This window comes from Onychostruthus taczanowskii, unplaced genomic scaffold, assembly GCF_017590055.1.
Source record: "Onychostruthus taczanowskii isolate IOZ18803 unplaced genomic scaffold, ASM1759005v1 scaffold68, whole genome shotgun sequence".
Classification (NCBI taxonomy): domain Eukaryota; kingdom Metazoa; phylum Chordata; class Aves; order Passeriformes; family Passeridae; genus Onychostruthus; species Onychostruthus taczanowskii.
Window position 1 is genome coordinate 29,926 of NW_024504566.1, and position 27,653 is coordinate 57,578.

At 38.0% G+C, this 27,653-nt stretch overlaps 1 protein-coding gene across 1 annotated transcript; it reads left to right on the plus strand.

The window, feature by feature from the left end:
- Positions 1-27,653, plus strand: FAM3C (FAM3 metabolism regulating signaling molecule C). Its single transcript, XM_041421061.1, has 10 exons — positions 1-133; positions 12,110-12,169; positions 16,393-16,497; positions 17,622-17,651; positions 18,047-18,170; positions 21,737-21,795; positions 23,329-23,379; positions 23,865-23,949; positions 25,913-26,039; positions 27,061-27,653. Exons 2-10 carry the CDS (start codon positions 12,157-12,159, stop codon positions 27,148-27,150), a joined length of 684 nt encoding a protein of 227 aa, XP_041276995.1. The 5' UTR covers positions 1-133; positions 12,110-12,156; the 3' UTR covers positions 27,151-27,653.

Here is a 27,653-nt window from a genome sequence, read left to right on the forward strand (position 1 = left end):
CGGGTGCTCCCCGCGCCTTCCTCCGGCTGCGCAGCGGCGGCGGCTCCGCTCGGTTCCTGCTCGGGCCGGGGCAGCCTTCGCGGCGCGGCCGCCGAGGGGACGCTGCGCGACCTGTCCGCGCCCTACAGCCCCGGTAGGTGCTCGCGTTCTCCGCGGGGCTGCGCGGGGGGCGGCCCCTGCCCGTCTCCCGCCGGGCATCCCGCCGCTACCTCCGCCGCCCGGGCGCGCATCGCCCTCCTCTGAGCAGCGCGGCCGCTGGCTGCCAGCCCCTGCCTCCACTGCTGGCTTTCCCCGGCGGCGCCCCGTCCCCGGGCCGCCTGGCCCTTCCCCCATCCCCTCCCGCCCCGGGAAGGGTGAGGTGGGCCGGGGCCGCGGGTCAGAGCCGGGCGAGGCGCTGGGCGGGGGATCCGTCCCGTGCTCCGCCGTCCCAGCCCGGCTCGGGGTCAGGGCCAGGCGGCGGTGGGGCAGGGCGAGCGCCCGGAGCTGCCGGCGGGGCCGAGCAGGAGGAGGAGCGGGCGGCGGCGGTCGGGTCGGCGGGGCGGCCCGGTCCGGGGAAATGAGTGAAACGCTGGCAGCGTGGCAGCCCCTTGCTGCTGACACAAAGTCAGCTCGGTGGGAACGAGGTGGTGCTGCTGCTCCGTGGTGGTGTTCCCTTGGCTCCCTCTGGAGTAGGGGGCCGCGGACGCTGTTGGTCCGGGAGTTGTAGGGCTCAGCTCTTGTTTAGTTAAAATGCATCGTTACGGAGGGCACCTCTGAACTCCTAAGGAAGTTAGATGTGGTGTTTGCGGAGAGATACTTGTCGAAGCAGTCTGTGTGCTTTGGTTGCTGGCCTCTGAGTTGCTGAAGTAGGAAAACATATAGAAATTATATATATATTTTTTCCCTCTTAGATAAATGCTACCATATGTTAAGTCACGTGTTTGGCTGAACCACTAAGGGGCTATGTAATTCACCTGAATTTCCATTTTCTCACATTTAAAAGAGGTTAAATCACAACGTAATAACTCCAGACCTGGGTGAAGATCTTTGCATATACCAGCTATTTTAATATTCTGCGTGGCCTGTTATGCCGCACAGACTTGGAGCCCGTGGTGGCTCTTTGCTGGTGAACGCTGCTGACTGCTCCTCTCTTTTAACAAAATATTTATTTAATACTAATTGGGGAGTTATTTAGAAAAAGTATCAAAACCACAGACCCGCAGCAGAAATAGCTACCTAATGACTGTCATGTTGTGTTCTTTTTTCAAAAACTTTCAAAACTTCTCAAGGTATGAGTATCTTCATTAGCACATATTTTCCCTCAGGGTTTCTTTTAAGTATGAAGAAATCTTTTTTAACCTTTGCTTTACATCGCTGTTTGTGTGGCAGAACAAGTTTCGTGACTTGCTTTAAGCCTGCAGGTAGGCTCTTCACAAGCTAATAGCTTGCTATTGTCATGTAATAACATCTAATCACGGCAGGATGGAAGAAGCACCTGTTGCTTGCAGGCCATTGCTTCCATGGCTTTGCAAAAGTCCTGACCATTCACCCAGTGGGAGCGCAGAGTAAATGGATAATAATCCTTGCTTCACGGAGCCACGAGTTCCACCCAGCCTCTCTAAGCGCAGCCCGAGTGCTTCAGGGCTTATGTGCTCTACATGATGTGGGTCTGGGTTAGAAGGCCCCTTAAAGACAATCTATTCCCAGCCCCCTGCCTTGGGCAGGGCACCTTCCACTACACCAGGTTGCTTAAAGCCCCATCCAAACCTGGCCTTGAGCGTTTCCAGGGATGGGTTACCTGCCACCTCTGGCAAACCTGTGTCAGTGTCCAATCACCATCCCAGTGCCAGCCTCAGGGGCACACTGCTCTGGTCCCTTGGGCACTGTGCCACCGCTACAACTCTTTGAGTGGCCACCCATGTTTAATGAGAACTATTCGTGCTTATAGAAGGGAGGGATGATGTACACAGAGTTTAAAATTTTAGTGAAACTTTGGAAAATTACTATTTAAAAAGTGAGTTCCTGAATGTTTAGTTTTCAGGTTTTTGGGGAAAATGCTAACATGCAAGAAACAGATGTTTAATTTTTTCAGTGGGTTGGTACTGTGCAAAAATACCTGTCTACTTGCAAATTATATGGCAGCCTGAAGATTAGGTGTCCATAAAATGAATCCACAACAGACACAGAGAACTTGTTCTTAAATATTTAAATTGATCAAAGAGAATTTGTTATTCAAATAGAACTAAGGTTCTGGTTTTTAAACTTGTAGTTCCAATGAAGTCAGGGAATTGATATGTGAGTGTAATGGCTGCAGGTCTTTCGAGTTATATTAGTAATCAGTATGTCCATGAGTCATTATATAAGTCATATGTATGTTCAGTTCTGAGTTTTTCACTAAAATTTGCTGAGACTGTGTAGGACTTGAGGCATAATTATTGTAAACCTCCATGTTTTACTTGCCAGTGGCTAGCTGTATTAACCCTGTGACAATTGTTTTGCTGCCAACACTATTGGAATTATTGTAATTGTTTTGCAGTTTAGGGGATCTATCTGAGAAGTCTCACATTGTTCTAAAACCTAGACTGTACATAAATTCTCAGAAAAAATGTAACTTGTATGAGTGTCAGAGATCCGATAGTCTTGCAGTGAGATCATGACATGGGTGAGCAGAACTAGCAGCCCAAAGCTGTTGCACTTTGCCCCTCAAGAGTCTCGAAAGTTGTCCTCTAATCTATTATTAAAGTTATATTCTGTTTTACTACATTAAGTTTCCATAGTGAGCAAAATCATGTGAGCTGGAGCAGCCTGTCAGGGGAGCTCACCTATCTCATCAATTTTCATGCTTCCTAATACTATATATGCCTCAGGTCTCATGGCACGGGGACGCAATAGAAGGGTGATAAGGAAGTAACTGTGAACTGGTATTGCTGCTTGAAATCTCACTTCCTAGTATTTCTTAGATTAAGCATCAGTGACATATAAATAGGTGCCCCTGGCTTATTGCTTCATCATCTAAAATTCTGTGTCTGACAATGAATCCAAGCACAGTCTCCTCATACTTTTGTTAAGGGTATATGCATCCTGAGAGGACTTTAGGAATATTTTTGTTAAAATAAATAAATGAATATTTTTCTGGATAATTTGTAACTAATTCCACCCTGTAATTTGTTTCCATCTGCTTGTGTCTTGGTGTTTTCCAGAAATTTAAAAATCTTATTCGTCTTCGGTAGTTTCATTTATGTTTATAATAAATGGTGGATGACTATATTAAATAGTATTTCACCCAAGGTTCCTGAAATTCAATCACATTGAAGTTGTCACATTAACAACAGTTACTCTTTTGGAATTGTTCAACTGTTTTTGCTCCCCATATACAGTACTGTATTTTTATAATACAAAAATAGTTTGTATCTTAATTTGCAGACTGAGCTGCACCGTAGCATTTTCCAGCCTTGGCCTCACATATACTCAGTGCCAAGAGAATGTGGAAGAGAGGAGAACCTCTGTAAGGCTATCAGTACAGAGGGAGCTGCTGGAGTAAACTTTGCCCTGCATTTGATGTTACTGTTGAGTCAGTATTAGTGGCAGAAAATTACACAATATGTTTACATGTCCAAACACACGCTAGTTCTCATGACAGTCCAGTTAAAATCTTAACATTGAAATTCATTATACTCTCCCCTCTATTCATAAGACTTGCTTTCTGGTGACTGGCTGGTTTCCTTCCCTTCTCCCATCCTCTCTCCAGTTGTCTTTTGTCTGAAGAGAAAGTAACCATCAAAGGTTTCTTATTTTATTTTTTATTTTGATCTGTTTTGGTATCATCAGTTAGTTGAGTCATCATTTCACAAATGTTTAGGCTTGTATTTGCTAGTATTGCTGCTGCTAGGAAGCTGCTGACCTGCTCCCAGGCAGTTAATTCTGCTTTTGGATCAGCCTTGATGCTCTTCACTTTCTGGGGGAGGTGGTTGATGGAACTGTCATGGCTGCTTGTGTGCTTGCTGGTCAGCTGAGTGTCAATGACATGTAAATGGTTTTGGAACTGCATTGGAGGTGATTCAAATGCAGAGGTTTATTAAAGGAGTTCCTGTAACAGTTAGATAATTTCTCTTAGGAGAGCATGATCCAGAGGGGATCCCATCAGTTGTTAGAGTATGCAGTGGTTGCATATCAGCATCTTTGTGTCAGGTGTGCATAGTCTCAGTGATAAGGTCACTAATAAGCACCTTTCTGTCACTGAGGGATGCCGTTCCTCAAAGGAGGTTGTATGTCCTAATGTGGTAAGTTTCTGCATGGGTAATGACATACAGTGAATTGCTATGCAGCATAATTTTAGATTTCCCCACTCATGATGATGCTTAGATTATAACATCTCAAAGGATAGAAAATATCTATGTTGGATTTTAGTTAGCAGATGAATACCAGTTGTTAAATATTAAAGTGTACAAATTATGTAAATATATAATATAAAAAACCACCTTGTCCCTAGATTTTTTTTTTTCTGTGAAATTATTCCTCACAGATATAGCCTATGGTTTTGGTAGTGGTTACTGTAAGATTGCACCTAGCCAAAATGTAGGTTGTGGATCTTTGTTCTGATATCTTCATGCTCAGAGACCTAGAAACTATAGATTTTGGGGCTGTTTTGTGTGTCTTCAGTAGGAAGAGGTGAATCCCTCTAGAGCTGTTAAGAATCATGTCACTGACTGACTTCCTCTCCATTTTCAAGTATTTTTCATGTCATCACTCACAAATGATGGCCTGTCCAGTGCTAATATGTGTAGCTATGATATTATGGAAAATCCTTTGCTGGGATTTTTCCATGAACCAGTAGCAATGACTTGGCTGCACCACAGGAGCACTTTGGTTCTGGGTGCCTCATGCACATGGAGATTATCAGGCACCAGCAGCAGTCTCATATGTGCATTGTGATCCCATTAGCAGTGTCCTGTAGGCATAGCATGGTGTGTGGAGCCTGCTGCTGCCCTTCTTCCCAGAGCTGGGATGCCGTTCTTTCTCCACTGGGCGCTGTGCTCAGCCAGTGACATGCTCTTTTAATCCTGCAAAGGGCCAAAACCTACCCAAATGCTACCTCACATGGGAGATGAGTTGATGAAAAGGGCCTCCACAGTGGAGCAGGGATTTCAGTGTCCCTTAGAACAAGACAAACTAGAGACACCAACAATGCTGCGGGCAGTGACTGTCATTGGGAAGTACCTTCCCCAGTTTCCTCGTGAGATCAGCATGTACTTTGCTGGGATGAAGTGGAGAAATAGGTTGGTGAATGAAGTTCAGCAATTTGTCCTTGATGACTTTATCTATCTGAACTTCAATATGTGATATTATCCAACCCCATAAAACACATAGCTGATTGTCTTCAATAGATATGTCAGCAGCAATGGTACGATTTACTTCATCACATATAAATAGTGTGGGTATAGGGACCATAAATCACATTCTTAACTACAGGATCAGTAAATTTTTGTAATAATTGAGAAGAGTCTTCAAAGTATGGATTGAGTGCTTATAAGGCTTAAATTTTTTTGGTTTTGATTGGTTGTGTTGCTTTTTTTTTTTTCTTGGGTTGGTTTGGTTTTGTTGTTTTAATTGCAGAAGGAATGTGGGTTAAGTTTCATTCTCTATGGGACGAATGAATGCCTTAGTACTTTTATCTCAGCTTCTTGGGATTCAGAAGAATTTTTCAGTGTTTGAGACAGGCTAGTTTGTGTGTTGCCTAAGGTGAAAGTACTGGCTTGATGCCACTAGCAAAAGTTTGCATGGACAGTGATTTGGGAAAGATTTGTTTTGCACATTTTCAAAACACTCCAGCACAATGCTGCTTCTCATGTGTATTTCCTTTCCTAAAAGTGAAACCACTGAGTGATAGTCACAACACAGGACATGCAACAGTAGCTGGAGTATCTATTTATAATTTTGGAATAAGCTTGGGTTTAATTTCCTACATGTATGTACATTCATTTGTTGTAGATATAATTTGATAGAAGTAAAATAAAATCTTGTATTTACAGGCAAACACTTTGGGTCTGATTCAGTTGTCTAGAATACCAAGATAAATCTTGATATTTATATGGAAGAACACAATTCTTATAAGAAGTCTCATTTTTATAAGAAATTAATAATTTTACTTCATGGTACCATTTGTCACAAAGGAGAAAAGAAAATATGTATTCCTGAGTCTCTGAATTTTTCTGTGTGGACAAACCTTTTCCCTATGTGGAGTTCTGCCAGAACCTCAAAGAATTTGTATGGATGCAGGAGTGCTGCCTGTAGGGAGCAACTACTGGGGTCATAGCCTGTATTTCCAGAACACACAAATGGTACATGATTATACAATAAAATTGAGTTATACTATTTACTTTTTTAAAGATGTAGTTCTTTTCCATGTGTGTCTTTCACTAATTTCAAATAAAAATAATTTTGTAAACATATTGGACAAACTATCCATAGCCTAGGAGAAAAGTAAGCAATCATCTGGGTAAGAAAATGCATCCTGCATTTAAAATAGTATTAAATGATTTTGAATGTCTCCTCACAACCACTGGTTTAAAACCAGAAGTCACATAAGAATAGCTAATGCTGTCCTTGACATATCTAATTCACTGTGTAATATTGAGTGAAAAAACACCACTGCTCTGAACTGCTTAAACCTAACACACTGAAATATCAACAGAGGCTGGATTAAACACAATGTTGTTTCATTGATTATATTTTACCAGGTATGAAAAGCTAATTTTTTTTGTTTGTTTGAAGGATTTTTTGCTGTTCTCTGGCAGGAATAAAATGCATGTGCTAATAATTGAATAATGCAGTTTGTACTAAAAAAAACCAAAACCCACCAACAAAAGACAATGTCCTAATCTACTGAAGTCTTGGAAATAAAATAGAAGGCCAAGGGATTTTTTTGTTGTTGTTGCCTTTTTTTTTTTTTTTTAATGGGGAATTTTTTTGAGTTTTTTTTTGTTGTTGTTGCTAAATAATTTTGAATATTTCTTTAACTTCAGTATAGGGTATGCTACTCATATTAACAAATAGCAGATATATAAAAAAACAGGTATAACATTATTTGACCTTGCTAGAAAGTGTACAAACACTTAAGTCCTGATGTGGGGGAAAATCTCCCCCTGAACTGAACGCAAAGCATCTAAGGCTGCCACACATTTAATATTATATTATATAACCTGAGTACAGATTTGCATGTAATAGTATAGAAATGTGGGCTTAATATTGAAGGGGGTATTAGCTCACACCTTGTAGACTTGTATCTCTGTTAAGAAAAATTGTCTCTGTTTCCAGACTTTTATGATGATTTACAGCCTCCTTCTAAATTTTTTGTTTATCCTTGTAACTGTAAGGTTGTTTTCTTTAATATTGTAGCTACAAATAGGTAAGCAGCAGCCAGAGAATACTGAGAACAGTTATTCTCAGCATTTTTTTTAGATTATAAAAATATATATTTAAAGTAATAATGTCTTCAATATCTATTTTAGATTTGCTATAAGTAGTGTTTTTAAAAATATATATTTCTGTAAAAATTTAGAATTACACCTTGAAGATAAGAGATAAAGATGTCTGATCCTGACTTCTCTCTTTCACAGTTCCTTGCAGAGCAGACTTGATTCTTTTATCCCTTAGTTGGTTTATTTAGGTCATGTAATTCTTATCTAGATTCTTCCATTTGGGGATTATGCATTGAGATAGATTTAGAAAAAAACTGCACATGGGTCTCAGTTAAAAGTCAAGATAGTACATAGAGCAGGGTATGTTTTGTTTATTTAGGCAGAGCAGAGTAATTGCTTTTTGTTCCATACACAGCAGTCCTATCAGTGCAGTTCACAATGAACAGTTACACTTCTGTGGCAATACGACATTGTTGACCCCAATATTAGAGAGCTGCTATAATCTCTTTTTCCATTGCTGCTGCTTATTTTGCCACACTTAATGTCAATTTTAGAGTATATTACTTTGTTTTATTAAATATTGTTGTTGATTTTGGGATCTCTTCCTAATCAGCTAAGGTCAGAATTCAAAATTATCTTGACCTTCTAATTTCTTGCTTCTCATCTTTGCTTGTTTTTGTGTGCCCATTTCGTAAGCATAATCCACTCATGTTATCAAGTTGCTAATGGAAATACTATTATCCTGGGAATGAAATAGACTAATCTGCATGTTTCATTATCATCCTTCAAAACATTAATTACAATCGTATTTGAAACCCCTTTTAAACCAAAGTTTGTGGCAAGTGGCCACAGCTTTCTGCACGGTAAGCAGGGCAGAGGCTGTGCTCCTGCCCCAGTCAAGTGTGTCCTGTGGCACCATCTCTGGACAAGTGTTGAGAAGAGCCTGATAAAGAATGAACCAAATTGAATTGCATTCAGCTTGGGACTGAAATCTGCACTTTGTTCAGTGTTAAGTCAGTGAGGCAGGATTAATAGGAACTGTTAATTTGTCAGTTATCTCAATGCAGTTTCCTCTTGCACAATGATTCTAGGAGAGAAACTTGCATGATGACCACTGTCTGACACATGAATGTAGAAAGAACTCAGTCTTGGTGTGTTAGAAACTTTTTATGATCTGACAAAATATGATTATAATTTGCTTGGAAGGATTATAGGCTTGTAATTTTCCTAAACAAAGTAGTTATAAGCTTCTTCCAGGAAGGACTTAGCAGGGTTCCCTCAAGAGACACAGGTTACTTTTAAAAGCAAGCATCTGCTGGTCTACTTCTTGAAACTAGTTTAGGTATGAACAAAAATACATGCAGTAGCTCATTTAATATCTATTAAATGTTTTGTATTTTTGTTGAGTGTGTCATAGCACAGAAGTTAATCAACAAGGGGGGGAAAGCCCTTTGATTTTCTCTTCCTTTTTTTTATTGTAAGCTACTGTTTTCTATGCTCTATGGGGAGCCTTTTTAGGCTGTCTTGGGGGTTGTGATACACAAGGATGCAGAAAAAAATGCAACCAGTAACTTCAGCTCTGAGCTGTCTTTCCATATATCCTCTCCCTGGTAGTTTGTATCCAGATTAAATATTTTTTTTTCTGCATGGATGGATGTGCAACTCCATGCAGGGAACTGGACAATGACATGCCAGCATTCAAGAAGGATTTATAACCTCTAATTTCTTGTCTTTTCCTGTTCAGTTTCTTTTGTGGATAACTTTTAATTTCAAGGCACTGCTGCACAAGAGAATTTTTGGGTTTTTTCTGCTGTCCAAGTTGTAGACTTTGACTGAAAAACTTCCTAAGTTTTGTGCTAAGAAAACAGTCTGAAGAAAAAGAAAATCCATATTTAAGTCACATAATGCTTCCCAAACCCAGCCATTTTACTTTGCAACTTGAAGATGATGTTGTCTGTTGCCTGGCTTGTGGTGTTTTCCTTGGCCTGTGCATCCCTATGGGGTTCTGCTGTACTGTCAGCCCTGCTGTGGGCTGCACGTCCTGCCTCAGTCTCTAATAAGTGATACAGGGGAGCCTTTTTGTACTGCCTGACAGAGAATGATGTAGTAATAAATTATTATCTGTATTACTTGACACTCGTGAGTCAGGAGGATACTGAGGTTCTAATTCTCCTGCCTCTGCTTGATGGAATATTACGTCAAAGAAGAGAAAAATAGTGTTTGGGTTATTTTGGCCCAGTTCTAAAGCAATCAAAGAATGTTGTTGGTACTGCTTTCGTGCATCTGAGTTTGAGCAAGCTCAATTGTAATCCTCTGTTCTTTGTTTTTAAATAATCCAAAAATGTGCACTCTTAAAAATTCCAAACAAATTTTCTAATCAGTTCTCTAATTTCAGTTATGATGTCTAATGCTGAAGATGTGGAGTAATGATCCATAAGCATTTATAAGGGTTCACAGTTTATCTTGTTTTATTCCTGTTCTGTCTTGAAATACTTCAAAAAAACCAATCAAGATAATAAGTATGGGAAAGGACTTGATGTCCATAAATTATTTTCCCGCTGCTGGAAAGTGCTGTGCAACACTTGTCTGTACTGTAGCACTACTGTATTATTCGGTAAATCAAACCTCATGATTTTTCAGTATGCTGTAATTTAGGAAAAGAATCACTAAATTTTTAAAATTCCTTTCAAGTTGAGGCATAGCATACTAATTTTTCCTTTTTCTAAATCAAAAAACATTCCACACTTAAATAATGCATATTCTTATTTGTTGATTGCAACAAATAATGATCCCTGAGACAGGTGAAAGGTGATGTTGGGATAAAAGCAATCAAGGCTAGATTATGTGATTGTTTCACTTAGATTCTTCTTTCTGGTTTTGTTCATATTCTTGTTTTCATGCTTTGAATTCATTATGTGTTTTTGTTCAGGGTAAAACAAAGAAAGAAACTTCTTTTTTTCAGTGCAGACTTAAAACAAGCTTGTAGCTGTTCAAAGTACAGCCAGTGTTTATTATAGCATTGATATATTTCTGGGTGTCGGGAAGAAGGAGCCTAAAATAATGCTGTTCACAGACTTTGAAATAAAATGAGTTTATCTGCCCTGACAGATTATTTTTTGCCTTTTTTACAAGACAGATAAATACTAGCTTTCACTGAAAGAAGTTATTATATGAGGGTATAATATGTGTGGCTAGAGCTAAATGGATATATTATGGTCTATAATATGCTGTGAGATTTCCTTTACAGTACAATATTAGCACTCAAAAACATTTGTCTGCTTTTAAACTTAGGTGATAAGTATTTTCAAGAATAGAAAGATAAGAATAGAAATAAATATTTCTGTATTTGCATTTTTTTTTCCCTGCATATTTCTCTCCTGGCCATTTTCTTGTAATCTTGAAGGGATAGAGCAAAATGACTGAGTCTTTGGCAAAGAGGATCTGGACACAAATCTCCTCTTTGGCAAAGAGGATCTGGACACAAATCACTGAACTTGAAGATACTGAACTAAGTGAAGGCAAAAGGTTTTCTGCATAATACCAATTTTTTCTTCCTAGTATAGCCCACAAGACTATGTGGGTGTTTTGGTGCTTGTCTCCAAATAATTTGTATTTCTAATAACAGCAGTTTTTCTAATAATTTCTAAAGATAATGTTTTTGATGTTTTTCAAAATCATGGCATAGAACTGCAGAGGGTTAGGGATGCTATATCTTTTGTGATGGGGGTCTGGGAGAGCTGCTTGGATTACAGTGAGAGCTGATTACATGTTTTGCAATGTGGCCTTAGTGTAGATGATTCCCCCGATTCAGGGATCTTGTTGAAAGTCGAGGCAGGTGTCCAGGCTCAGTGCAGCCCCCCAGGACTGAGCAGAGCAGGAGCAGCTCTGGCTCTGCAGGTAGAGGGCAGATTTGGTATGGCCTCTGGACCCTGCATTGCAGGAGGAGGAGGTGGGAGCTTTTGTTCAGAGCCTGTGGAGTTGGTGGCCCACTTTGACTCTGTGTGGTGGTGACATGCTCTTTCAAGAAGCTTGTGGATGCTTAGGCACTTTGCTTAGAGTGGTTTTCAGTTTATTCTGAAATAATTGAAGTACTAGGGCAGGTGCTTCCGTCATTGTTGACCATCATGTTATTCCTCTGGCTGTACCTATGAGTGACGTTTTTGTAACACAGAGATTAAAGTGTTGACCTTCTTTCAATTCCATTGAATGCAGTTTTTGTAGTATCCTAGAGACCAAAATGTTTAAATCTTTTCTCTCCAAAGCACAGTTTGCTATGCTGTGTTGCCAAATAGCAACTTACACCCAGAAGCAGGTAGGGTTTTGAAGGAGTGCAGGTGGAGTTGTTGACTTTTACCACATAGCTTTAGGAAACTAAATACTGTTTAGATACAGCACTGATAAGTACTTAGGTCACGAATTGAAGGACTGAGAGTTAAACTGAATTTATAGGGGATTAGATGAAATTAGTGTTTTTTCAGAATACTTATTTTGTGGAGAAACAAATGAAAGCAAGGCATCAGAAACCCATCTTAAATCTTCCCTTAGCCATGAGTGTTAAGAAATAGGTATTCAGAACAATCATCATTAATTTTACTGACTAGAAAGTCTATGGGGTTTTTTGCTCATCACAAAAGTGCTTTTTCGGCTGTAATTATGGTTAAGTGGTTTTTAGTTTTTGTTTTATTTATTTTTTGTTTGTTTGTTTCTCATAGGTGGCTGCTTTAATGCAATAGTGTCATTAGCTTGCTGAAAACTAAACATGAGAATAGCAGGTAAGTACGCTCAGTAAACTCAGACTTTGGTCATTTATGAAACATTTGCTATGGACAACATTAACAAGTTGTGACAATAAGGTTTTAAAGTCATAGAATCATAGAATACCAGGTTAAAAGGGATCTCAAGAATCATCTGGTCTGACATTTCTTGTCAGAAGCGTGGTTAGACAAGATAGCTGTCATACGAAAAGTGGCCATTTCCTCAAATCTTTAGTGTTTGATTAGTCTGTCAGCACACCAGGAAAGCTGAGACTCTTGTGCCTGACTAATCTATGTCCTGTTATGGGGACCCTTCAATGAACTTCCTTTTCATTTGGGTGGATCTTGAGTGACTGGTAGTGCATACTTTTGTTACTCACTGGTGTAAAATTCTCTTGCTTCACTGTTAGAGATATAGTCAATAAAATCTAGAGCACATACTCATTGAGGGGTGGTCATACATTGGAGGCAGGTAACTTTGGGATGATGTTGTGAGTTAATATTACAATTAAGCTACAAAGAACCAAGATGGCCTAAGGAGAGTGATTTCACCACCATTTCTGGTTCAGCAGAAAGATACCTGCTCCTATCTCCCTTGGCTGACAGGTGCTGTGCAGGTTTATCAGGTGCAAAGTACCATCTGATTTTAACAGAGGCTGACCAAGGTGTTTCCACTCTGCTGCACCCTCTGTTACCTGTTAGCACGTGCTTGAGGTTGCAGATTGTGTATGTATGGAACTGCTGTGGGGTAGGTTTTGAGTATACTCACAGCATTCCATCCAGGAAATGGCAGCTGTGTTTCACCCTATAATTTTCATACTGCTATAGCTTTCTCTCATTTGAGCCCTAGCCCAGCACTGTCCAGCCAGATTTTAAAATGGCCAGTGTTGGGAAAACCACCACTTCCTGGGGAGATTATTCCAATGGCCGATTGTTCACATTGTGATGAATTTTCTGTGTCTAACTGGAATCTTCCCCACAGTAACTTGTACCCACTAGCCCTCTTGTTTTCCCTGCAATTCCTTGCCAAAAGGGAGTCTCCATCTTCTTTGTAGCCACCCTTGAAATACTGGAATGTGATACTAAGTTCTCCTGTAAACCTTTTCTCAAGGCTGAACAAATCCAGCAGGCTCAGCCTTTCCTCATCTAGCAGGCTTCCCAGTCCTTTGATTATCTTTGTGTTGGACTGTCTCTAGATTGTCCATGTCTGTCTTTTTTTTTTTTTTTTTAATAGCAGGGTCCAACACTGCAGGGAGTGTAACAAGTGTGGCCTGACAAGTGCTGTGCAGAGAGGAATAATGACTTTATTTCTGTCTGCTGGTCATATCCTTTTGATGCAGTCCAGCATCCTGTTGGCTTCTTTGCCAGCACCTTCCATTTGTATTGAGTTGGTTATCCACCAGAATCCCCGAGTCCTTTTCCACAGATCTGCTCCCCAGCTGGGTAGATTCCAGTCTGTTCTTTACTCCTGGGTTATGGTTTCTGTGGTGGAAGACTTTACACTTGTCCTTGCTGAACTTCACTGGTAATGTCAGCCCATTCTTCCAGCCTATCCAGGTGTTCCTGCAGGTTGGTTCTCCCTTTAGACATGCCTCCTTCCACTCAGTTTGATATCCTCATCAAACTTTGTCAGGGGACGCTTCACTTAACTGGCATAACAGGCATTGCTGTTCTCCTTTATTAGTGTTTAATGAAACTCATTTTGGAATTGGGATGGTGGAAGAGCAGTCACCTTGTTAAAATGCTGTAGCTGATCTGCAGTGACTGCTTAAGCTGCCATGACTTGACATATTTTGGCTGCTGTTTCTGTAAGATGATGGAGGAATAAGGAAATGGCAAATGGATGTCTTTGGCCATTTCTTGCCTGCCTCACTAAAATTGCTATGTGCTGTTTTAAGTGTCTGAAACTTTCTGAATGGTCTCTGGGAGTTTGAAAACTGTAAGAGCCTTTTCATAGAGCTAAGTTACTGTAGTACAGCTTTAAGAAACTAAATCTACTTGACAGAAGGGATAGTGGTTGTAAAAATAAGATCTTTCCTAATATAACATTAAAAGAAAACATTATTTTTGACATTTTGTCACAGTAGAATAGCCTTTGTAGCAATGGAATAAATCAAGTTTCTGGTGCGTTGCACTTTTATCAATAGTTACAGTGTTATTTTTCAGAAGGAGAAACTGTTGCCTCTTCTAGAAGAAAATTACACCTTTTCCAAGAGCTTGTTAATGCATACAATTGTTGTCACTACTCCTAATTTTGCTTTATTAATCACAATATGTATAACTGGAAACAATCTGCTAAAGTGAATCTGATAAAGAACTGGAAAATGCTCCAATGTTTGGGGGTCTGATTCACCTGGAAAATTACTTTCCAAACATGTTTAGGGGTTTTTTTTCCCTTGCGTCCAACTATTTTTTTTTTTTTTTTTGCTAAAAACTGCAAAGCAGATATGGCAGTTCCTACAGGATGCTTCACCTGTAGCAAACATGCCAGTTTTGGTTCAAATGCTTAAGGGACTTTCTAGGAGATTTCTTGCTGTTCCTTTGAAGGGAGCCCGTGCAGTTCAGTTGAAAAGCTGAGAATATAGGGTAGAGGGGATGGTTGGTCCTCAGACTGAGTTCTTGTTCATCTCACATACTATATACTAAAACATTTTCTCCAAATGCCACTTGCTATATGACACATTCCAAAATCTGGTACTGTCTTGTGGTTTTAAGTAGTGTTGCTTGGAAAACCTTTACCCCATTTCTTAACATATGTTCAGATCATCTGTTTCTCCAGTGCTTGCACATGATTCCCTTCCTTTCCCTTCCCTTTCCTTTGCAGTGATCTTTGGAGTTCCAGCATAACATTTTAAAGCTAGGTTTGCACCTGTTTTCTTACATCATAATGTGTTTGTGCTCACACATGAAAAAGACCAAACTACAAGCAAAAAACCCTTGTATCTTTCTTCATCTTTCTTTTCTTTTTCTATCCCCTTATCTTTTTTCAGCCTTTTGGGAGGACTGATTAGCATCTCTCATCCTTCTGAAGGCTGAGTAACCTGTCTATTTTAAGATTTTCTGAGCAGCCCATCACAGCAGCGGTCTGAGATCTGCAGGAGTATATAAGTTTAGATTTTTCTAGAGGATTTGGCTGGCAATCTGAGAAAAAGAAGCATGCTTTAAGGTTGAGTCTTCCAACCAGTTTGATATACTGTGGTGAGATAGGAAGGCAGGATGTTGATCAGATGCCTCCTCACCTGCCTTGTACTCTCAGTCAGTACTTTTTAGTCAGTATTTTATAGTCAGTTAAGAGTGGAGTATTCTGTAAAAATGGATTGCAAATTATGCCAAAAAATAGTGAGGTTTGTGGCTGTATCACATACATTTCCATTTCAGATGTAGGCTGCTGTGGCTGTGTGCTTACAGCTCTTCTCCCAGGAAGTAGATTGGCCACTCAGCACTGCAGGAATTTAGCCTTGTAAAACTTAGAACTGCCTACTTCAGTATATTAAAAGGGAGACAGGAGAGGTACTGCTTTTTCTTACTTGTTTTAAAATAGCTCTGAGTCATCAAACTTGCTTTCTGAAGGTCATTAATATACATTTCTTGAAAAGTAAGTTTGTTTCTAGTTGGCTGGTGGTTTGGGGGCTTTTTGTTGTTGTTTGTTGGTTGGTTGGGCTTTTTTTTAATGTCATACTCAGAGCTGACTGACCATAGTAGCCAAGCTGCTGTATATAAACAGATCCCTAATCACTCAGTCTGGGCCATATATGAAAACAGGTAGCTCCAGTTGAGGGCAGGGGGATACACCATATTTGTGAACAGTGAGGAACCAGATACTCAGGGCTAAGAGCATGCAAGTGGAATGGGGAAGGTGGGAATTTTGCCTTTGGACAACAGCCAGGTAGGTCATCTTAGTTCATTTGGTTAAGCTGGATTTTCATGGAAGTCTGGTTTCTCCTGGCTGCTGAGCTGAGTTGGTGTACTCAAGTGTCAGACAAGCATGAAGGTAGAGAAAGTTAAGACCAGAGTGCATTGCGTAACCTGATGGATTGGTGCAGTTCCATCCTACATTATAATATCCATCCATAATATCCATCCTTTTTTTCAGATTTATTCTGTTTAGTAGATCCACAAATGGTCATCCTGTTTCTGAGCTCCCCAGAGTGTAATCTGATACACATTTCTCATGTGCTAATTTTGGTAAACTAATGTTACCATTTGCAGGTAATTTTTTGAAACATTTTGTTTCTTAACAGGTGCTGCAAAGTTGGTAGTAGTCATAGCAATATTTTTATTGACGTTTTATGTCATATCTCAAGTGTTTGAAATAAAAATGGATGCAAACTTAGGACACATATTTGGTAAGTGATGACTTTGTTTTCTCTGGACATTTATTAATATTCACTTGAGGCTTTATCAAGAATATTATATTAGTTTTGTCTGAGCTCTTCAATTTAAGAATTGTGTTTATCTTTAATATGTGTGCTTATTTTTTTACATATAATATGTGTATTATTTTCTGTATGAAATATTTAGTCTACTCTCTTAATAATTGATTCTTTTGTCTGCAAAGGATGCATAATTTTACCTGGTTTTTATTTTTTTTGTTTACTGGAAATGCAGTCTTAATGTGGAGTAATAAATTAGACTACTTGAATCATGTTTCTGGAAATCTATGCTCTGCCTTAATACTGCTAAAGAGATTTAGAATTTGTTTTGGGGGTTTTTTTTCTCTTGTGCAGGTATGCTACCATGTTAAGTTGAATGTGCAGTAATCAAAACATTTCAGATGTGCCCAGGTGTTCTACGCAGATAAAGATTAGCAGTTGAGGTATCTCAAGTTTCAGAGTCTATTTTGAACCAGAGTTTTCTTTCAAGGTGCTTTTTATTAACTAAAAAAAAAACCCAGACAGTGTTTGGTACATGGGTGGAGTTTGTGTTCTTTAACTCTGGATTACTGCAGCATGAGCTGCCGTCCGAAGCAGTCAGCAGAGTAATCTCTAGTAATCATTGTTGGGACAGAGGTGCCATTCAGGTGCCATTCACTCATGTGCATGGTGGGGGCACTTGTGTCTCTTCATATCTCAGGAAAGGGAGTCATGAATGGTTGGGTTGAAATACACCTGAACTGCAGGCTTCCAGTTTAGGTGAAAGGAGCCCCATCCCAGTGAAGCTGTAAGGAGGGAATTAATTTCACTTCAATCCCCTGAACTCCATAAATTCTCAGAGGTTTTGGATCTCTGTGGGTTTTTGACTCCACGACTCTCCATGACTCTCTGAGAACCATAAATGAAAGCAATCACTTTCATTCTGCTAATGCATAAAAGTTGTTTTTTCTTGCAGCATAATTTTCAGGTGGATTTGATACTTCATTTCAACCAGCCTGTTTTTATAGGGTACAGAAAGATTTTACATTTATAGGATATGATATAGCAGATGACACTTTAATAGTAACATCTTGTAAAACTTTCTTTTTTCATTTTAGCTAGATCAGCATTGGATGCAGCTGCACGCTGTGAGTATTCATAGGCATGTATTACTGCTGTGCCTTGCTTTTACTAATAACAGAAAGACTGATGAATTTTCATAGTCAAGAAAGTCTTAATTACACTTCAAATGCAATCAGAAACTAATTTTCCTCTTCTCCTGATTTTCCTAAATTTCTGGTAAAGTCTGTTTTGTAGTTTTGGCTTGTGGCTTTTGATGACGGTGCCAGAGCAAGCAGCAGGGTGAGAACAAGAAGTTGTAATAATGAGGTGCTTCAGGAGCTTAGATTATTTTAAAATGCTATGTAACTACGGATGAGATAGTGTTTGTGTTTGCTCTCTTCCTTGAATTCCTTCAGAATATATTTGGCTGTTGGCCTACCTGTGGTGTTCTCTAAAATCCTGATTTATTTCCTTTTGAAAGCTACAAAACCTCCAAGATACAAGTGTGGGATCTCTAAAGCTTGTCCTGAAAAGCATTTTGCATTCAAAATGTCAAGTGGAGCAGCAAATGTAGTTGGACCTAAAATTTGTGTAGAGGATAATGTGTAAGTATTTATCTGTTGTTTCTAAGTGTCTCTTTCAAATACTTAGATCACTTTGTACACAAAATCAGCAGTGTAAATTAGGGTATTTTTGCAAACAGTTTGACTCCATGAAAAGGTCTCGTTGCATTATAACCTTATCTCTGATGAAACACACTTAATGCTCTGCAGTAAATACAGAAATGTATGTTGTTTTAATACATGCAAGATAGCTTGCACTTTGTTTCAGGTTTACAGACTTAGGAGATAGACTTTGTCAAGTCAGATGCACACCTGTCTCTAAGTAACTTGTCCTGATGCCTCTAATAGTAATTCAGTGAATAATTGTATTGTCTTTTGCAAGTAATATTTTAAACTACATTTTCCTCAGTACCAATGTCAGAACATATTTTCTTCATTTCTTCTAAGGTTGCCTTCAAAAGGGAAAAATAATATTTTAATGATTGATAGTTATTTGACTGTGCTGATGATAGCTAAGGTTAATAAACTTTATATAATTGTGAAAGGAGGAAAACAACTGCTTGAGACACAGTTTGGATTTAAGTCCTCTTTTTAATAATGTTTTTGACACAGTATTATCAGTAATACTGTGCATAAAGCATTTAACTGAGTACTTTTCAGTAAACCCCCATAATGGGAATATTAATATTTATTTTTAGACTGTGTTTTTCCTCTTTGAGTGATAATGAGCAGGAACAACCTGAATGTGCAGCTTCCTATAGCATAATCTAATCCACTTGATTTTGCAGGTGACGTGTCAGAAAAGACATAATGTTAGTGTTGTTGGAAGGAGATTTTTTTTTAAATATCAGTCACACTTAACACTTTTGCCTTCCACTTGCATTTAAGCTGCTCCAGTTTAGCTGTTTCTCAGCTCACACTATTAGTACAGACAGCATACAGCAGCTGGTGCTAATGAATTCTAGAGCCAATGGCAGCTTCTCTGTGAACAGCAGAACCCCACATAATAGTTTAAATAGAATAATCCATGTATTAAAAAAAAAAATCACTTTACTCTCCAAAGTAACTGTAAGGCTAGTCTCAAGTGATCTTAAAGAGCAGACTGTTTTTAGCACTAGGTATCATTCCTGTAGGGCTGGCTGAGCTCAAGCTTGCTGGCTGAGCGGGGTCAGTTTGCAGCAGAGCATCCAGCGTGGCTGGGAGCAGGTGCTCAGCAGGAGCTCACCTGGGCACCAGGGGCTGCTCCTTCACTTTCCATTCTTACTGCTGACTGCCCGGGTGACCTTGGGCAGGCTGATCTAATCTCAGCCTGGTATTTCTGCTGGTGTTACAAAACCTGCTACTGTCTCATTCTGGTTGCTTAATATAGGAAGCTTATTAACTGTGAAGACTTAAGCTGATTCAATGATTAAAAGTTGTGGGAATGCAAGTAATGTTTTAATTTCAGGATTGTAGGGTTGTTTTGTTTGGGATTTTTGACTATGTCTTGCTGACTGATTAAATAAGAAGAGGGTTTTTTTTTTTCTTTATTTCTGTCCAAAAAAGGAAAAATCCTCTACTAAATATTTTGCTGAAGAAAGTGATGGGAAAAAAAGTAGTTGCTGGAAAAAGTCCTCTAAGTGGGTACTTCAGTGCACAGCTATTGGACTCTAAAGTCCACCTTTCCTTGGCAAACATCTTCCTGAATTCCTTCAGAGAGGAACTGGTCATGTCTGTCTAAGTGTCCACCAGGAAATTTGATTGATTTTATATCATCCCCTGCTTTGCTTATAAGAGGTATTATTTCTCTGAAAAGCTCTCAGCTTGTAGACTGTAAATTCCTGGAAGAATTCTAAACCTGATGAAGGGCTGCCCTCCTGTGCGAAGCTGTTGCATTGCAGCCTGTTGTGTTAGTGATGATGCACAAGCTGTCTCAAGGGTATAAAGTAATGTATCAGAGCTCTGAAAAAAAGTCATTTCCTCTTGAGTAGCTCTTTTTTAGAGATATTCTGTCAACTCACACTTGCAAAAAGGCTTTCCTTTTTCTGATTACTTTGTGTTCTTCATACTTCCAAGTATGAAGACAGGACACAGGTATTAGTTTTCATAATTTGTGAATGATATTTACAGAGTAGAGTATTTTTCCTATGTATTAAATGTAAGGATGTCACTTGAATTATAAAAGCACTAAAGTTGCTGATACAATTCAGAATGCAAATAATTTGTCGACTTCTCTTTTTTATTATATAGATATTTTAATGTGAGACAAGATTTCTGTCCAGTTCAGTTCTGATTTCTGACAAGTTCAGTTATAGCCTTGTTCTATATTGGGAGGCCATAATCCAAATTAGAAATAAACCATGCTGGACTCATCATCAAAATATTAAATATTGTAGTTGCTACTTCACTGGCTTTTTAGAAGGGGTTATATTTACTTCTTTACCAGCAACTCCTCCATGCAGTTTTATTTTAGTATGAAGCCAGTTGCATGATTGTGCCACAGTTACCCAAGAGCAGAATGCTGTGCTACATTCCTTTAGTAACTAGTAATTCTTGCATCATTGCAGGTTTTATCTGAATCCATTATAACTTTATGCATGTGTGGAGTTTCAGTGTCTAGTAACCTCAGTATTAGATATTTTTCTACTGCTACTTATTTACAAAGGATTTTGTAGTTAAAATGAAAGGTTTTTTTGTTGTTTTTTTTTTGTAAATTAAGTGCCTACTAAATTTTGCAGGAGGAAAAGAACGCGTTCAGAATTTCATTGCCTTTATTCATTTATGTCCCAGTCTTTATTTACCATATGTTTTTCTTGTTTAGAATGTCTTCTTGCTCAGACATGACATGAAAATCACATGATCACAGCAGAAATTATCCTCCAGTGGCTAAAATACTTATGGAGTTCCCTACTAGCCAGAACTGAATTCTGAATTTCAGCAGGAAATTTCAAGTATTTTCTTTCAGAAATTACCGAATTATAGTTTTAATTTAAATCACAGTTTTTGCCAGATAGTATAACTTAATGGACTAACAAAAGAATGTGAACTCTATCATCTCTGATTACTAGTTCTTTAAAACCTTTTAAATTCACTCTGCCAAGAGTTGCTCTTATCTGGTAGTCTTTCACAGCCTCTCTGAATACCGAGTCTGTTTCTGATACTTGTCTATTCAGTTCGTTATTCCTCTAAATTTTTGCTTCTTTCTTCATCCTGGGTGCAAAAGATAGCACCAGAGATGAAGATTTTTGACATTCTTTTATGATAGACCATTTCTTATTCCTAGCCTATCACTAAGAAGTTGGGCAGAGAAGGCTGACATGGAAGCTGTGTGTGTAAGGATGCAAACAGCACTGTTTTTGTGGCACTTTTAATATACAGATGTACTTTGAAACCATGATAAAGCAATGAAATGAAATCAATACAGCTGGGGATACTTGATATATTATTCTTAATTCAGTGGTGCCTTAAGAACATAGATTAGTTCAAGGAGATTTTGCCTCATTTAAGTACTCATGAACATGTGGTCTTTTAACTATGTCTCTCTTAGAACTTGATCCTATTTAAAAACCAGAAATATTTAACATGAGAAGATTGCCTGATTAAAAACAAAAATATTTATTTTGTTGCAGTTTAATGAGTGGAGTAAAAAATAATGTTGGCAGAGGAATAAATATCGCCTTGGTCAATGGTAAGTGACATTTTAAGTGGGCAGATTGTCTTCATTTTCAAATTGTTTCTGAAATTTAAGGTGAAATACTATGGGATGGTGAAAGGCAAGCACCAGAGCGAAAAGGAAGTACTCATCTTATTTATACTGAGATAATGTCAGATATTGGCACTGACACCTTGTTGTTACAAAGCAGAAAAACTCAGTACATTTTTGTTTCTAAAAATGGGCTGTAAAAATAGTAATGCGGAGCATGGCAGTGACTGTCTTTTTGATACATCGTGTAAATTCCTAATGCAAAACCAGAAAAAGACATGAGATGCATGCTGCTTCTTTTGACCTTGTGTGTTGCCACCACTAATTAAACTGTAGACTGCATTCTTCTATTGTTCTGTTTTCAGTGAAACTTCTTTAGCATCTTTAACAGTTTTGTTACTACACACAAAAACCAGTTCATTATTTCCTCACTTGAATCAGTATATTTGGTTTATAGACCTTGTCCATAAATGCATCCTGTTAAGTAATTGTGTTCTGAGTTCGTAATTTTCATTAAAACCAAACAAGTTTAGCTGTGTGTTACCTTGAAAGCGGAACTGAATGTCAGCACTGGCACATTTGTCTTTAATGTGTAGGAAATGATTCCTTGTAGCACTGAGATAGCACTTTGTCATTTCACTGCAATATAAATTCTTACTTGCAGATTGCACTCAGATTTACACCATCTAAAGCATAACTTGAACAATACTTCCTAATCCTTTGTTGCTTTGCTAAACTGTCTCAATCTGTTAAAAACCAAAATACCTATGTTTGTATTTTATAGCTCCAGTCTTTCTCTGTCTTCCAAACTTTAAATGAATGTATCTATTTTAAAAACACCCTCCACCTTCCATCAAATACTCCTTTGTAGACAGCATAATAAGAAAAGGTAATGACATATACTATATTATCCACTGTTTTCTATTTATTCTGGATGTTTAAATCTACTTACAGTAGTAAGTCTATAGCAAAACATGCAGTCTAATTTTAATCTTTGTGACTTTCCATATGGCACAAAAGGCAGTCTATAGCTATACTGTCTATTTTTGCACAACTAGATAAAAAAAAAAAGGCAGATATATGAACTGAATAATCTGTGTTGGTTTCAGAGCCTGTGGGTGTTTTCATTTATTTCAGATTCCACTTGAAGCAAAATCAGAATTTTGTCTAGAATCATAGAATGGTCTGTGCTTGAAGGGACCTTTAAGATCACCCAGTCCCAACCCCCCTGCCATGGGCAGGGGCACCTTTCACTGGACTAGGTTGCTTAAAGCTGTAACCAACCTGGCCTCCAACACTTCTTTGGATCTTCTCACTTTTTTGCTCTTACTTTTCCCTGCACTTTTTCACAAACCACTGCACTGTTTCCATAAAAGTGATGTTACCATAACTCATTTATCTGGTGTCTTCTGCAGTACTTTGTCTGAAAGAGCATAAGAGGAGTTGGGCATGTTATCTGTAAAATCATTTTGGCTATATTTGATGGCACCAAATGTTTCTTATTCTTTTTTCTTTCAGGTAAAACAGGTGAATTATTAGATACTAAGTTCTTTGACATGTGGGGAGGAGGTAGGTGCAATTACGCTGGTCAGAGAGAAACAACAAATGTGCTTTTTTTCTTCCTTCTTGTCCAGACTCCATTTGCTGTGTGATTTAAGCTGATAGTTAAGGGAGTGCTTCACGTCTACCTTTGTAATTGTGAGAGTGCGCAACTTTAAAGAAACATAAGTAGTTGAGGTGGAAGGGAATGGTGTGGTTAATCAAACAGACTTGTTCTCCAGAGTAGTTCTCTTTAGTGGTTATGTCTTTACACAGTAAGGATTAAACTCTTTCTATAAAATAAGAGTTCTCTGATGCATTTTAGCTTTCTCTCACTCTGCATCTTTTTATAAAGATATATTTACAAATTTTATATATATTCTATATATAAATATTATATATATTATCTCTACAAATATTCTTAAAAGTAATGCCTTTGCAGAAAAACATTGCAGATGTTGAAATACATAATTTTTGCTTATTATTAAACTCTTTTATGTTCTCCTTCTTTTCAGATGTGGCGCCACTTATTGAATTTCTGAAGACCATCCAGGATGGAACGATTGTGTTAATGGCAACATATGATGATGGTGCAACTAAGTATGTAATTGATTTTAAATAGCAAATGTTGCTTAAATTTTTGCACGCTGTTTTATACTGAAAAAAAATACATTATCACACAATCACTTCTAATAGGATTTTGTCCTTCCAAAATGACAGATTTGAAACTATACTTCCAGTTTTTTAGTTTTATAATGCGGATGTGATTTGGGCACAACAGAAATCAAACTAAAACTAAACAGATGTAGGTGTACTGATTTTTCTGTTGCTGATAGCTCATTCTTCTTAAGCTAGTAAATTCAGATAGGTCCAGATATAGGAACATGATTATGAGAACATACTCTGGTAGAAAGTGTCTGTTCCATCCAGCACTTTCTTCAGATCAACTCCAAGACAGAGTTTGGTGGTTACAGGATGGCAGAGACCTTTCCTAACAAGGCTTGCCTGTATCCTTACATTTAAAGTCACAGAAGTTACTAATGTGAGCCTTGTATTTTTTGGCCTGACTGTTTTACTGTTGCACCCCAAAGTTATTCAATTTATTAATCTAGATGTAGCCTAAAAGGGTTTAGGTCTCCTGAAACATTGTCTTCCAACTTTCACAACTTGGGTCAGTTTCAATAGGTACTAAAAATTGCTGTAGAATATGTGTTATAATCCACTCCTCACTTAAGTAATCCTATCTAAAGGGTTGCTTTTCACAGTGACAGTTAAAACTTCTTTATTTTTCCTCTGTTGTTTTACTAATAATTCACTTTTTTGTTAATTAGTTCTGTATGGTTTTTTTCCTCTTTTGGTTCAATTTGTTGTCTACAACTTGTCTGTATTTTTGATATAGAAGCAGCTTTCCTGTGACTCTAAGTCCTGACTTTGCAGTGTGCAGTCTTTACAGTAAATAGTCCAGTGTGCTTATGTTCACTGCTTTTAGGAAAGAAGAGAGTAATTTACTGGGGTATTAGCCAAGGGTGGATCTTCTCTCTTGTTCTGTTCGCTTGTTTTGTTTCTTTACATTTTACCTTCTTCCCTTTCTTCTTTGACATTTTAGATAATAAGTAGGGTTAGTTTTACTTCAGTAAGCATTTTACAGCTGATGATATTTAAAGTTTGTTTGCAGATAGAATACAGCTAAACTAGAATTTGTATTTAGCCTTGTCTTGCTGACAGAGAGGATCTACTGCTTACTGACAATACTACAACTACCACTGGTAGTTGGTAGTAAATATAAATGCTAGTTTTTGGAAACAAAATTGTGAAGAATCAAGCTGCCCTAATGCTTGAGAAAGTTGGAGTATGGGTTGGGCAAATAACCTGCACAGTATTTAGTAATTTTCATAAATTTTGCTAAAGTGAGTCATACAGCTATATCTCAATAGGTAGTAGCAATCAGAAGTTTTGTGTCTTGCTTGATAATCAGGCACATTAAGTAACTTAAAGGAAGAAATAAAGAGCTGCCATTTGGAGATTCTGGAATGATCTATTATCCTACAGAACTGTTTTCCTTTAGATACTAAAATTATCCTACTTGGGTTTACAGGCACTGAACCATGCTGTGAGGCAGCATTCTGAATTTTGCATTAACTGCCCCAAGCAGATGACAACTTATTTCAGATATTCATTTCATTCTTGTAATCTAAAATAGCGTTTGCTTCATCTAGACTTCAGTTTGAACCTGCAAACAATGTTTACTTTAAAGGCTGACTTTTTTAGTTGCTTGGAGAATTGCTAACAGAACTTGAGATGTATAAATGCTCACAGGAGAGGATTCTTGGCTTTTGTTGGTGTAGTGATAAGTTTATATCCTGGTTCCTAGACATTATAGGATGAAAGAGCAGTGCTCGTTGTAGCAGGTGATTTCAGAACTAGCCTGATTCTGATAGATCTTGCCCAATATTGACTGACTTAAAGTATATTAAATGGGATCAAAGCAAACTGGTGCACTGAGCAGTGAAAGCTCTGAGGGTATGTATTTTATTCACATATGAACTTCTCTGGTTTGTTCAAGGCTTAATGAGGAAGCTCGGAGGCTGATTGCTGAATTAGGAAGCACATCCATTACTAACCTTGGCTTCAGGGACAACTGGGTCTTCTGTGGTGGGAAAGGAATTAAGACTAAAAGTCCATTTGAACAGGTTTGTGATTCTTTAACTTGCTGGAATTTAACAGCTTGCATTAATAGAGGTATAGCACGTTTTATAAATGCCATGTGTTTGTTCAAGATGGGTATCTATTGCAGAACTGGCACACAGTCTTATTTTCAGGTTTTTTCCTTTTCCTCCTTTTAACCATACAAAAATAAGATTCTTTGGTGACTCATAAATAAGAAAAAAAAATCTTATATGGTGTAGATCTTACTATGCCAGTAACTAGATTATTCATCTTTTTAGTGACTCAAATTAACCTGAAGAATTCAATGCTTTCTGCCCAAGCTGTGTTTTAGATGCACTGAGAATGGTGAACTTCCAAGAGATAAGTGGGTAGTTAAGGTGTTAGTGTTACCAGCTGTTAGCTTTGCTCCTCTCTCTTTGCTGCCATCACAAAATTTATGAAATAGAATATATTCCCATACTTCAGCTGTTACAATTCAGCATGTGTCAATGTTGCCTTTAATTACTGGTAGAAGTAGATTTGTACTAGCAGAGTAAAGTTGTGGTTTTTTCTGCCAGCTTTCTAAGGGAGGGGAAACTAACTGCAGAAACAGTGGCAGACTCTTGGAGGCAATAATGTCTTACCTGACTGTAGATGGTTGTTTGGTGGACAAATAAAATGTTCTTTCAAATCTCACTATTTTCTTTCATTGCCTTGTAAATTTAGCATCCTTATTTATTTTTACCTTTATGCTAAAAAGGCTAAAGTTCATGCTTTAATGCAGTTGGTCATTTCCTTGCTTCTCTCTTCCTAAGCAAATATCTATAATAAAATTTAAAAATGTTTTCCCTGTATGGCTTAACTTTTTACCATACACTTGTCTGAGCAAGTTACTTTATATGGTGAATACTTACAGATTGTTGTGTTTGATTCAAAGCACAGGAAGTTAATAATGTTTTTTCTTTGTCCATGGCCTGAAAATAAGTACATGTCTTAAAGCTATGAGTTAAAGCAAAAGGATAAATGACTTTATGTTAACAGCAGATTGATATTTTCCATTTATAGCATATAAAGAATAACAAGGACACAAACAAGTATGAAGGCTGGCCAGAAGTTGTTGAGATGGAAGGCTGTATCCCTCAGAAGCAAGACTAAATGAAAACAGAAGAAAAGGAAAAAGAATATGGAAGAAAATGCACTTTCTGCTATTATTAGAGAGAGGGCTATGAAGGAGACTGTACTGTAAAAATTATTTTTAAAGCATGCAGCCATCTTGTCAGTGTGTGCATGAGCACTGACATTTTGAATATTGGGATTATTTATTGCTGACACACATAGAAATTCTTTTTGTAAATATGTCCAAAATAAAAGAAACATCCAATCATTTCTATGCAGGTTTCTTAAAAGCACAGTATTTAGTTTGCCTGTGGTAAATAATACTTGTAGATAACTGGCTAATAAATAACGTATGTGGACAATAAACAGATTGTGACAAATGTACTGTCCTCTTAACAGTGCAATGTTGCTGTGACTATGTAAACTTGGTGGAATATTGCAGATTTTAGTAATACAATAATAAGGAGCTTTAATTTTTTTTTTTTATCCTCTGCCTTTTTAATGGCATCATAAATTTTTATTAAAACTATTTGGTTATTCTA